At 25.1% G+C, this 14,599-nt stretch overlaps 1 protein-coding gene across 3 annotated transcripts; it reads right to left on the bottom strand.

Moving 5' to 3' along the window:
* Positions 1–4,632: 4,632 nt before the first annotated feature.
* LOC116777792 (cytochrome P450 4g15-like) lies at positions 4,633–12,683 on the bottom strand. Of its 3 annotated transcripts, none has more exons than XM_032671510.2 (11): positions 12,557–12,683; positions 10,819–11,006; positions 10,640–10,746; positions 10,477–10,564; positions 10,159–10,344; positions 9,967–10,042; positions 9,489–9,750; positions 9,333–9,401; positions 8,094–8,265; positions 5,138–5,317; positions 4,633–4,938 (listed from the first exon to the last, which is right to left on the bottom strand). In XM_032671510.2, the coding sequence occupies exons 2-11, from the start codon at positions 10,985–10,987 to the stop codon at positions 4,760–4,762; spliced, it is 1,488 nt and encodes a 495-aa protein (XP_032527401.2). In that variant the 5' UTR covers positions 10,988–11,006; positions 12,557–12,683; the 3' UTR covers positions 4,633–4,759. The 3 variants fall into 3 exon arrangements, with proteins under 3 accessions (XP_032527401.2, XP_032527402.2, XP_061382168.1); XM_032671511.2 differs by having other exon boundaries at positions 12,553–12,655; XM_061526184.1 differs by lacking the exon at positions 12,557–12,683 and adding an exon at positions 11,101–11,130.
* Positions 12,684–14,599: the final 1,916 nt, after the last annotated feature.

Below are 14,599 nucleotides of genomic sequence, written 5' to 3' on the forward strand. Positions count from 1 at the left end.
ACAGGTTGCGGTGCAAGACAAACCGTCTTTATTCGCAGAATTCCCATAATATCAAATAATTTTCCATTCCAATAAAAAAAAACGCAACTCCCAGTATCGGTTTGTTATGCAATGACAATTAATAAGGCTCAAGGGCAGACTTTTCGTGTTGCTGGAGTAAATCTCGGTGTTAGTTGTTTCTCGCATGGTCAGTAATGCTTCGCTCTTTCCCGGGTTAGCCGTTCTAGAAATCTTTATGTTTACGTGCCGGGCGGGTCAACTTTCAACATAGTTTACCCAGAAGCTTTGCGCTGAAGTATTTTCGTTCCATAGGTACTTAAGCCTCATTAGAAAGTGATCTAAACAATTTTAGCAATATATTAACTTAATAACAAACAAGGAGTTCACTCTGACGGAGTCGCGGGCACAGATATTAATAATAATATTCTGCCGTTCCTTATATTTTTCAACAGTATTGTGGATTGACATATCATATTGACCTACTAAAATAGGAAAATTAATCTGTCTGTTACATCAAAACCACTGAACCGTGAGGAAGGACACATGCTACTTTTTTATGAAAAATGACGGAAACGCGGACGAAGTCTAGTCGGGGACAAAAGCTAGTGAATTTTACTACAATATTGCCGTTTAACAAAAAAGGAAGAATGCGATTTAAGAGTGAATGCAAAATAAATTTAAATTGAAATATAATTTGGGTTTTAATTTCTGATAACTGGTCTCTTATCTAGTCTAATTTTAGATGATCCTTATGTTTTTTTCTGAAATGTTACGGAAGTTCCAAAAATAAAGCTAAATGTCAATATATATTATTTGTGGGAAGAACCTTCTCGCACGAAAGAATATTCATTAAATAGCATTAAATATAAATTTATTTTTCCGTAAAACATTATGTTATAATTGACAAAAATTTTGAAAATGTGAAAAAAATTTACACAGTTATATATTTTTTATTAAATAGGTTTTTTAAATTATAATGTTAATGTCTTAATGTTGCTAAATATGTAATCACAATATTTTAATTTGAAATAATCCCTGTACAGAGGTTTAATAACACCTTGTAAAATTTTCCGAGAGTAATTACGCTATTAAAATAATTATTTGCGGAAAACGATTTACTTCGGCGTATGTACATTCCATCGACGGCGTTTGTTATAAAATTTTGCAAAATAAATTTTATTATTGATTGGTTTAATGAAAAAACTAACGTCTAAAAATATACGAATAAAAAAATTGCTTCCAATTCTTAACCTTGACTCTAAAATTAGTGTTGACGCAGACATTTTGTAATTTTAAACAATTTGTTTACCAAATTATTTATTTCGTCTTCTATTATTTTTTTTATCACAAACCTGCCAAATAATTATTACAGAACATACCAGTTTTGCCTCACTATAAATTAGTGGAATCAAGTTTTATTTTAAAGTCTTCTACTCTTTGTAATTACGAAAAAACATTGTGTGGTAAATTTAGTAAAAAAAAAAAAACATAAAAATAAGTAGGTATGTAATAACTAACTTTGGATGCGGTATATTGAAGAAACAGTTAATAATAACTGAAGTTATCATATAATTATTGAATGAAAAATTCAGATCCTTTTGTGATGATGTTAAATTGTCTTCTGATTTAACAGATCAGGTTGCGAAACATTTCTATGTTCTGCATCACCATTTCTTGAAGGGCCTCCACTGTTTTCAATCCGCTATGCTTTTTACTGTATTATGCTTTTTACATTAATTATATCACATAACATATGTAGCATTATCTTGAATTTTATTTTTGACCTTCGATTAATAAATTTTTCTTACGCGAAATTTTTGTTATAAATGTTTGCAGCTTCTATTGGGAGAATGAATATTTTAATTCATTCCTTCAAAGCCGGTTTGTTCGGTGGAGTGAGAAGACAATACTGCAAGTAATACTAACCAATAAATGCGATTTGATATTTGCAGAAATTCGATGAGGTGACATTTGCGTAAGATAAGTAACGATTAGGTTACCAGTATAATATATTGTAGTAATCGAGAATAGAATGAACCAAAGTCAAAGGCCAACAACACTTAGTTTTTGCCATACTATGGTTATTACTTTGCTATGTACTAATTGATGTCAAAAGACTAATAATACTCCTGTTATGAAAAGAAATTTCAAAACATTTGTCTTTGTAATATTTATCAAAGAAAGATTATACAATATTTTGAATTAATTTTCATATTCTAAAAAAGTAAAGTAATTAAAGTAAAGGACCGCAATTTTTTTCTTTAAGAAAAATTCAAATATCGAATACAAACAATTCAGAAGGTGGAAGAGAATTCATACAAAATGTTTAAATTAAGAGTAGAACATAATATAATATAATATAATATAATATAATATAATATAATATAATATAATATAATATAATATAATATAATATAATATAATATAATATAATATAATATAATATAATATAATATAATATAATATAATATAATATAATATAATATAATATAATATAATATAATATAATATATAATATAATATAATATATATAATATAATATAATATAATATATATAATATAATATAATATAATATAATATATATAATATAATATAATATAATATAATATAATATAATATAATATAATATAATATAATATAATATAATATAATATATATAATATATATATATATAAATATATATAATATAATATAATATAATATAATATAATATAATATAATATAATATAATATAATATAATAATATATATATAATATAATATAATAATAATATAATATAATATATATAATATATATAATATAATATAATATAATATAATATAATATAATATAATATAATATAATATAATATAATATAATATAATATAATAATATAATATAATATAATATAATAATATATAATATAATATAATATAATATATATAATATAATATAATATAATATAATATAATATAATATAATATAATATAATATATATAATATAATATAATATAATATAATATATAATATAATAAATATAATATAATATAATATAATATAATATAATATAATATAATATAATATAATATAATATAATATAATATATATATAATATAATATATATATAATATAATATAATATAATATAATATAATATAATATAATATAATATATAATATAATATAATATAATATAATATAATATAATATATATAATATAATATAATATAATATAATATAATATAATATAATATAATATAATATAATATATATATATAATATAATATAATATATATAATATAATATAATATAATATAATATAATATAATAATATATATATAATAATATATATAATATAATATAATATATATAATATAATATAATATAATATAATATATATATATATAATATAATATAATATAATATAATATAATATAATATATAATATATAATATAATATAATATAATATAATATATATAATATAATATAATATAATATATAATATAATATAATATAATATAATATAATATAATATATAATATATATAATATATATATAATATAATATAATATAATATAATATAATATAATATAATATAATATAATATAATATAATATAATATAATATAATATAATATAATATAATATATATAATATAATATAATATAATATAATATAATATAATATAATATAATATAATATAATATAATATAATATAATATATAATATAATATAATATATATAATATAATATAATATAATATAATATAATATAATATAATATAATATAATATAATATAATATAATATAATATAATATATATATATATAATATAATATAATATAATATATATATATAAATATAATATAATAATATAATATAAATATAAAATATAATATATAATATAATATAATATAATATAATATAATATATAATAATATAATATATATAATATAATATAATATAATATAATATAATATAATATAATATATAATATATAATATAATATAATATAATAATATAATATAATATAATATAATATAATATAATATAATATAATATAATAATATAATATAATATAATATAATATAATATAATATAATATATATTATAATATAATATATATAATATATAATATAATATAATATAATATAATATATAATAATATATAATATAATATAATATAATATAATATAATATATATAATATAATATAATATATAATATAATATAATATAATAATATAATATATAATATAATATAATATAATATAATATAATATAATATAATATAATAATATAATATAATATAATATAATATATATAATATAATATAATATAATAATATAATATAATATAATATAATATAATATAATATAATATAATATAATATAATATAATATAATATAATATAATATAATATAATATAATATAATATAATATAATATAATATAATATAATATAATATAATATAATATAATATAATATAATAATATAATATAATATAAAAGGCGTGGGGTAAAAGGCCCGCCTCTCACACGTGAGGGCGCGGGTCCGAAACCTGGCAAGTACCAATGTGATCTTTTCATATGTACTTTTTAAGAGTATTTAGACACCACTGAAGGGCAGGGAAGGAAAACATCGTGAGGAAACCTGGTCTTATAATAACTATTTTATTTATACAGGAGAAACACAAAATATCATTAACACTTGTGTATATTTAATTACGTGCAAAACTTCAAAAGCTTCGTATTTTCTACACGGAATACATTCTGATCCTGGTTTCACGCGCTTGTTGCGTCATTGTTTCGTTTTTTCGCCCTAATGTTGTATCCTTTTGCAAACTTCACCGATATCGCGATGTCTAGTTCCAGCTCTTCCAACGTTCCGTCAGCTTCTAGCTTCAGTTGTCGGATGACTTGGACAACAATTGTTTTGATTAATTTTGTCGCATAAACTCTACCTGTTAAATAAATAAAATGTTTTATCGTTGTTATAATATAACGCTTTGTTGATTGATTGATAAATATTTATGAGTTTAATTAATATAATGCTCACAACTGAAAACGAATGTAGGAAATGTTATCGCAAAGGTCATCGCTTGATATTGAACTGAATGATTAAATATAATAAAAATGTTAAAGTTCATAACGAAAAATTACCCAGACAATCCATGGGCCCCAAACTGAATGGTACGAAGGCATTTGGGTCGCGTTTCTTAACATTTTCCGGCATGAATCTCTCCGGTTTCACTTTATTCGGTTCGTCCCAGTACCGAGAATCGCGATGCAATTCGTGTATCGGTATTACCAATGACGTTTTGACCGGAAGGGTTATTTTACCTGGAAAATATTCTTTAGTCCATTAATCGTATAACCAGAACCGGAATAAATCTTTAACAAAATGCTTATCAAATTTTTGAACAGCTGACGAGATTTCCGGTTTTTCGTGACTTACTTAAAGTTAGGTGTTTTTATTTGAAAACAAAATTCAAACCCGCTATATAATTAGTGCCACTATCTCATTTTTAAGGCCACGTGGCAACTACGAGTGGATAATTTTGAATGCAAAACCAGACAATCGCTATTTCGTTCGACAAAAAAATAGCAAACTTGTGTAAAGGTTAAGGTTTACATATACTGAATAAAATACCTGTTTTCGAATTCGGAACAGTCGAGAACTAAAATATTTGCTACATAGACCAGGGTAGAAGCCTTTAAAAATAATAAAAAGTGAAATAAAATCGTGGTAGGATGAAACCCATTAGAAGAGGAGGGGAATATTATAAAAATGAAGGGAAAAATAATTTACGGGCGATCTGAGGTCGGGGAGGGGATGGGGGTGAGTTTTTAAGGGTAAAAAACGGTTTTTCTCGATTTCCGGCAAAACTAAAAGTCCTATCGAAAAAAGTCAAATCGCAAAGTTGTAGTTAATAAAAAGATCTAAAACTTTTGTATTTACACTTTTTTCACATAACCTCAAAATTTATGTGAAAAAATCAAAAAACCAAGTTTTTGGTTTTTTATTTTTATCTTTTACAAAAATTTTTTTTTCAATGAAATTTGGTGAAAACTTACCTTTTTATGTCCCAAATACGCTGTAATTTATTTGATTAAAAATATTTATTTTTTCACCTTATTTTGAATTAATATCGAAAAAACACCCTAGTTTTCAATCGTAAACTCACCCGTCAAAATATCAGCTTTTTTCAAAAAGTTGGTATGTTTTCTGTTCGTTGAAATCTCTACTTTTCGATGGTGAAAAAAATATATATGTTACTATAGTAAATCTTCTCAGAAAATGCAAAAAATCGAAAAAAACTCGAATTCGAATTTTTTTTTTTTTAATTATTATAAATAATTTCATTTAAAAATGTGATTGCTGCAATTTGTTTCAATTAAAAAGTTGATTTATTTAATGCTAATTACATTTACGTCATAGAAAATCTCATTATATAAAAATATAAATGTAAATCGTACAATTAAATGTAGATCCCTTATTCTGATTACGTTATTCATTACAATATTTTTAACACATTAATCTTATGATTCATAAATACCTTATCTTCAATTCTAATCACTTATCCATTAGTTTTTGTTTTTTTGACGGCATTTCTTCATCGCTAGATTCGTCAAACATCTCCGATTCTAGTAGATCTTCGAAATCTTCGTGATTATTACCTTCTTCCTCTCCAACATTATTTCCAGACTGCGTTGGTTCTTCATCCACAATTTCTTCTGAATCATTAACTTCTTCGTAGGTTTCTTCTTCAATATTGGAGCAATTTTCAGAACCATGACAGTTTGAACATAAATTTGTGCATTTTAAACCATGTTTTCGGCAACCACATTTTAAACTGTTACATCCAGTTTCACAGCTGCAGCAAATAGTTTTGAGCAATATTTCCGGAATTAATTCTTTTTGTGTAAATTTGGGCATAATTCCACGTTGATATAGCTTCCAGCCCCAATCTGTTGCTGTTAGTTCGTTACCCAACCAAGTTTGAAGCTAATAATATGCATTTATATGCTGATATTTTTGCATTTTCTGAGAAGATTTACTATAGTAACATATATATTTTTTTCACCATCGAAAAGTAGAGATTTCAACGAACAGAAAACATACCAACTTTTTGAAAAAAGCTGATATTTTGACGGGTGAGTTTACGATTGAAAACTAGGGTGTTTTTTCGATATTAATTCAAAATAAGGTGAAAAAATAAATATTTTTAATCAAATAAATTACAGCGTATTTGGGACATAAAAAGGTAAGTTTTCACCAAATTTCATTGAAAAAAAAATTTTTGTAAAAGATAAAAATAAAAAACCAAAAACTTGGTTTTTTGATTTTTTCACATAAATTTTGAGGTTATGTGAAAAAAGTGTAAATACAAAAGTTTTAGATCTTTTTATTAACTACAACTTTGCGATTTGACTTTTTTCGATAGGACTTTTAGTTTTGCCGGAAATCGAGAAAAACCGTTTTTTACCCTTAAAAACTCACCCCCATCCCCTCCCCGACCTCAGATCGCCCGTAAATTATTTTTCCCTTCATTTTTATAATATTCCCCTCCTTTTCTAATGGGTTTCATCCTACTACGATTTTAATTGGTTTTAAAAATTATCGACCCTGGTCTAACAAGGATTTTTTTAAAGAAAATCAAAAAAGACATCACATTTTTTTTTAAGTGAATGACGAATAAACATCTTAATTTGACTTTGTGAGTTTTGTATAAATCTATAAATAGGAAGATAACCAAAAAAATTGTACTGTGTTTTTTTTTTAAATATTAACTATAAACTCGAGTCAACATTGCTATATATAAAACGAAGGCGGAAGCATAAACTTGCATAATTAGTAATTTTGCTTAGCGAGGATAATCTCGACGACACAAGAACCATTTTAATCAATATGACTTTTCATTATAGGCATTTAGCTGAAATCGAAATCATAAATAAACTATTTTCAAGCTTTTACTGAGAAAATTATTCTGTGTACCACATAGTTAATATTATACAAGTGTAAAGACAAGCGAGATTTGCTTGAACAACGAAAGATACGTTACAAAGAACGAAAATATAGTTCACATTGTTTGTTACACTATTGTTTCCATCTTACCGTTGTTAATAGTTATCTCTTTTTCGACAGATCTCTGTATCATGGCCCCTATGGCCAAATAGCGCAGAACTTCCTTGTACACCATATCCAAGTAGTGAAGGTTCTTCAGGTGTTCATCAGTAACCTCAGCTGTAAAGCCAACCGTAGCCAGGATTTCGTCGTAGACTTTCTCCTGAAAAATATAGATTTATTAAATTTATTTCTATTAAGATATACTATTTTTATTGAAACTGTAATGTTACAACTAATTATAGCGTTCAATAAATGTGTTAATATAATTTGGCTTACTTTTAAAATATTTCTTTTAGACATACAGAATATATTTAAAAAAAGTTTGAAGTGATATTAAAAGATTTTTTTCAACGTTGTCGCGAGTTTAAAGCTTTTAATAAGAGCTTTTTTGTCATTATATTATTATGCCTTATCAGAGTTTGCTTTTCTAGTTTGCAGCCGGACTTTTCGTCTTTTGCAAGAATCGTCTTCAAGTGGAGAAAAAGTACTTATAATTAATTAAATTAGATTGATCAATTCTTAAATCGTTCCATGACAGTAAAATACGTTATTAAAAACATATATAGTTTTTCAGATACCTCTTGATTTTATTGACTGAAAATACTGTAACTTGTGGGTAACAAGGGTTCTTCATAAACATTTCCAACTCCCAGACGCAAGAAATAGATACTATAAATTTGACGTCTGTCTCTCTGTATGTGTGTATCCAATGTTTGACAGTTAGTCAATCGTATCGATCTTTTCCAAATTTTTTTTATCAATAACATTATTGCTATTAAAAATACACGCTTGCCATATTTATTTACACGGCACAAATTGATGAGGAAAATCCAAATACATTGAGCAAAATAGCTATTAATAGTGGAAGTTTAACTTTAATTGATTATTATTTATGTTTTATAATAGATATGGCGTAATTATCTTTATGATTTTACGGTAAACTTAAGTTAAATAGCCAACCTGTTCTTTATAATATACTAAGCATATAAAATAATATTGATTATTAAGTAATTATTCGCTTCACAATCATATAAAAGGCCCATTGTTAAACATTTTATTTTAACAGCGAACGAAAGCAGATAATTTTTGAAAATGAATTGTCTGATTCTCTAAAGTACGCCATAAATGTCATTGTTCTTGACATTTCTTAATGCCGTTAAAAGCAAATTTACTTATATTTTATTATACCCTTATGGAATGGAAAATTATTTTTTTATTTTATATTACCTGCCATTCGGGAAGATGCGCAAGAAATAGAAGTACACCAGCGACTATTTTAGCCGATGCCTCTTGACTCTAAAAATTATAGATTGATCAATTAAAAAAAACAATTAAAAATTTTATTTACTTTATAATCTTTTAAATAGATAATATAATACTCACTGTTGTAAATAGAGTGAAAACCTCTAATTTTATTTCTTTTTCATCTAAACCTTCTAAAATTAGTCTATCAACTGCATTCATACTATTTTCATCTGTGACTTCATGTTTCAGTGCGTTTTTTCTTTTCTGTAGTATATCCGATGACAGATCTTCAGTCATTTTAATATATTTATTTTCTATTCGTTTTCTTCCGGACAGATAGTAAATAATAGGTATGTGTAACCACCATCTTGTCATTTTTAAATGAATTAATTGATACATACTGTAAAACAAAAGGAATTTATAACTTGGTGAGCACCAGTATAGTGAGTAACATAAAACTCTTTTAAAAGTACTATTTTAAATCGAGTCAATACTGTTGTTGGCAATATTAATAGAATTTTTTTATTTCCTACAAATGTTGGCCAACATTAAAGCTATTAAATACGACTGTAATGATAAGCGACGTAAAGGTCCAACAAAGTTGTCATTGATTTACTTATGTGTCTCCAACATCACTTCTCTCAAACGGGCAACATTTAAGGATTCTTCCTTCGTAAGTCCCATTAGTGTTTCTGAAAACGAAATGTTTTGATAAAAATTCGTATAATTTTAATTATATTTAACCGGGATACGCACGTAACGACCTATATTAACGGTGCTGAGGAAACTTGATAATTAATAAACTTACGACACACGCTCTGGGTGGTGCAATGAACAACGTCAAAGTAAACGTTGAATGTCTGATGCGGGTCTTTTTGACTTAAAACTTTCGCTAAATCTTCAGCCTCTTTATTGAACACTGCACTGAATAGATTTACTGCTTTCTTGTTGTACGATGGCATAACAATTTTCCGATGTGCCTTCCAATGCTTACCTGAAAAATAATTTTGTTTTCGCTAAAATATTTTTGTATTTAAAAAATTTCGTTATTCTCAGGCTTTACTAATTCAAATATACTTCAAAGCTACATTATATGTTGTTATAATTAAGTACGTATCGAACATACCGCCAGATAAAATACCATGCCCTACGAAGCTCTTGAAGAATTCATACACCGGACCTTTTTGAGTAACTTTGTTACTTGTCAACAGGAACTAATGAAATATTAATATATATTTTTTAATAATTTTAGTGACCATAATACAATTCTATATAGATATCACACATACCCTTATATCCGCCGGATTTTTGACGCAAATATTCAAGTCTGGGCCCAACCAAAACTTCACATAATCTCCGTATTTATTTAATAACTGGTTTACAATTTTTAATTGTTCTGAAAATAAATCAAACTGAAAGTGTGTACTCTGTTTAATTCTTTATATTTTAAGTATGTAATATTACAAACCTTTAGGGTTGACCATGAAGAGTAGGGCATTTCCTACAAGAGGCAGAGCTGGGGGTCCCGGAACTGATTTTGCCAGATCCAACATCCGACGATGCGTCCATCTCCAATAGAACCAATAAAGTGTCACGGGTAGTATTATTATTATTATTACAATATATGTGACTTCCATTCCACCTTTTTCGTTAAAACTGAAAATTATGAAACCTATAAAACAAATGTATCAAGAAAGTTATTTCCAAAATAAGGGTAAAAAAAAACTGTAAAGGATAAACCAGTATTAACCATTTCCTGTCCTCAGTTATAACTATAAGAGCGAAAACTGAAATAAGAGACAAATAAGCTTACTAAATTACTACTTTTCAAAGAGACAATTCATTTAAATAAACCTTCTTATACATAAAATTTCAATTACGCCTCCTAATTTAATAATATCAAAGTTAATTATAAAATCCTCCATATTCTATTCTAATTAATTATACTTTATAGTAGGTATATATTATTATTACACTTTATGTAATATTAAATTTTAAATCTACGAAGAGGAAAATGTACGTCTAAATTTATCTGAACCCGCGACCTATCACAACAAGTATTATAGAAATATCTATATATGTAAATTTAATAATTATTGCTTCATATAAAAGACATCAGTTACTTTAAGACCCACTTTCACCAAACTCTGTTTGTTAAATCTAAACGAGACATTTACTAACGAACCTTCAAAAATATAATTGTCTGTCAAAATATATATGTCCCACGATGAAAAATTAACAAGGCATTATTAAATGACACATTAAATAACCGGCTATCAAATTATTCGTTCTTGTTATAATACGACCAAATTGAAATTATAGCGTTTATTACGACATGTTTGCTATGATGCCTCACTTTATCCTTTGATCATGTATATGCCTCGATACGTCACCTGTTAGCTAATCAGACCAAATTTTACATATCGTTGATTGCATAGATTTAACACACAAAAAGGTTTCTTTTCAGTTTAATAAAAAAATGCTAAGCAACAGAATCTTAAACTAGATTTATCTAATAGTTACGATATGTTAAACAGATGCAGAGTTATTGAGACAGTAATTGGTAACTTTATCCACTGCAATAGGTATATATAAGAAACTTATAGTTACACACACACCAACATCCAATCTATACAGAAAAATAAAATTGCATAGTCTGTTTGCAAATTGTATTATTAAAAAAAAAACTTTATTAGCAAATGCATATGTAACTTAACCTACAGATTACGTGTAGAAAAAAAATATTTTTTACAATTATTGTCTATTTTTTCTAGCTAAACACAGGTTTAACTGTAAAAATATGCTAAGCAGTTACAGAACTGCTTAGCTTATTTTTACAGTGCTTACACTGGCAGTTAGTTGATGTTATAAGGAGCACTTGGCGTACTTAATTTTATTAATATGATAAAACATAATTAATAATCACTCCGCAAGGACCAAGTCGCGGGCACAACAAACTAAGTGATTCTTATTTGTAATATGAAACTCGTATATCTAGTTTTTATAATATAAATCAAACACTTATCATATTTTTGACACTAAAAGACATTTAGGACCTTGTAAATAAATTGACATAGCATTTAAAGAAACAACAAAAAAAATCGCTAATTTCGTGTTAATTTTTAAAGTTCAAACATACCACAAAACCGAAATAAATATTAATTATTATTAAAATATATATATATATATATATATACAGTACCTACCACCAACACAGAAAACTGTGCCACAGAAGTCGTTATAAATATTAAACAGAAATATATAGGACCAAAGTCAACGTGCGCGCGTAGCTGTTGTATTTTTTATAATAAGATTTCTGAGACACAAACGCTTGAAATTAGGAATATGAATATAGATAACCTTCTCAATTAAACCAATAGGCGGAAACGCACAAGTTCCAAGCGCATAGGTTCCACGGCGTGTAAAAAGATAGGCGACGCTGTTTTATCGTGATGGGGAAATTGATTTCTTTAACTACTCGTCCGTAGTTTAAGTAAATTATTACCGATTAAGTGAACTTGCAGAATTATACATAACACCTTATATTATGTTGATATTACACGAAATTTACCAAATTAGTTTATGCTATGGTGAAAAATTTTAAAATAGTTCTGGGGTGATCCTATTAAAGATTTTATAAAGGCTTATAAACCCCATTTTAGTCAATACATATGACAAAATTATATTCTTCTTCTTATTTTAATGATATAAATTAACTAGAGTTAGTTTCAACAGAGTACCTTATCTTTAATTCATACATAACGTAATATCTCTGTCTTAGTATTTCGTTATTTACAAATAAATATATTCAATATCTTCCGAATAAATAATTTTATTCAATAAAACTTGACACGCAAATAAACAATTTTTTTTTATTATCTATGAATCTTATGTTGCTTACATAATATTCTGTGTTTAAAAAACATTTGACAAAACGAATAAACAAATTGCATTATAACTGAACAAAAATAACATGTCTATAATATCAAATTTTTTAAGGAATAAGGAATGACGCAAAAAATTTACAAAAACTGGCAGAAAAGACTGAAGACTCAGCTTTTCACTTGGTAATAACTATATTCTAAATTTTGGTAAAGGTTATTATTATGATTTTTAAATATTACTATATAAATATTTAAAAATCATAAGTTGTTATTCTGTTTTATTTATATAATCAGGACTAAAGTCCAAAAATAATGTTTTTTTTAATATGTGACATACATATTAATAAGGTTATTTTAAAATTTAAACTCATTAAACTTTGGACTATTACTTTTTTATGAAAATTTATTGCTATATGCGAAGACTACTTCGGAGTAGGTTGAAATTGGTTTCATTATTTAAGCTTGTTTAGGAGCCTGGTCAATAATACTAAACATAAACAAGGATATCGGTTTCCAATGTATACAAAAAAAAAATTAATAATAAACTGGCTACCTTCAATAATTTCCTAAATCTAAGGAACAGCATCTAGATTGTTTTAAATCAGATCTTTTCATGGTCGTAGAGCTGATCCAAAATCATACAGAAAATTTAATAAATACGAAATCTAGGGCGTAGAAAGTATATTTGTGAAATAATTGTGCTCTTTAAAATTTACACACGTATTCTCCATTCACATGCTTATTAGGACCTTTACTGCGACGAAGTTCAAAGAGGAAAATGATTCCAGCAAAGTAATTCTAACATTGTCCTCGAACGATTTACGTGAGACGTTAAATTTAAAGTGACATAACGGACCTTTGCGTAATCTTATTACAATATATAATTGCACAATTCTAGTGTAAAAAGAATAATTTTGTAAAAATACTAGTAGGTCAAACATTCCAAAGACAGCTACCATCAAAAAATATAATAATTAATTTGCAATCTCGATTTGGTCCAACAATCAATAGCCAACACCAGCGATATACTAAAAAATCGTTAAAAAATATATATACTTCATAATTCAAAAATATTTTTTTTTTTGCAACCTTTTGTTTACAACATATTAAAATAAGCGAAACCTATGATCAATCGTTATTTATTGTATAATTGAATTAATTTGACACAAACATTTTTTTGTTATGGACAAGGTGACAATTATTCATATTAATGAATTGTTTTCGTGTCTAAATTATCAAAATATTAAACTATACACACATAATATGTATTATGTCAATTCGACGATATTTGATATGATACAAAAATATTCATATATAGTTAGATATTTTCGGCAACACCAAAAAATATTCAAATAAAATTTTATA

The sequence above is a fragment of the Danaus plexippus genome, chromosome Z (genome assembly GCF_018135715.1).
Source record: "Danaus plexippus chromosome Z, MEX_DaPlex, whole genome shotgun sequence".
NCBI lineage: Eukaryota > Metazoa > Arthropoda > Insecta > Lepidoptera > Nymphalidae > Danaus > Danaus plexippus.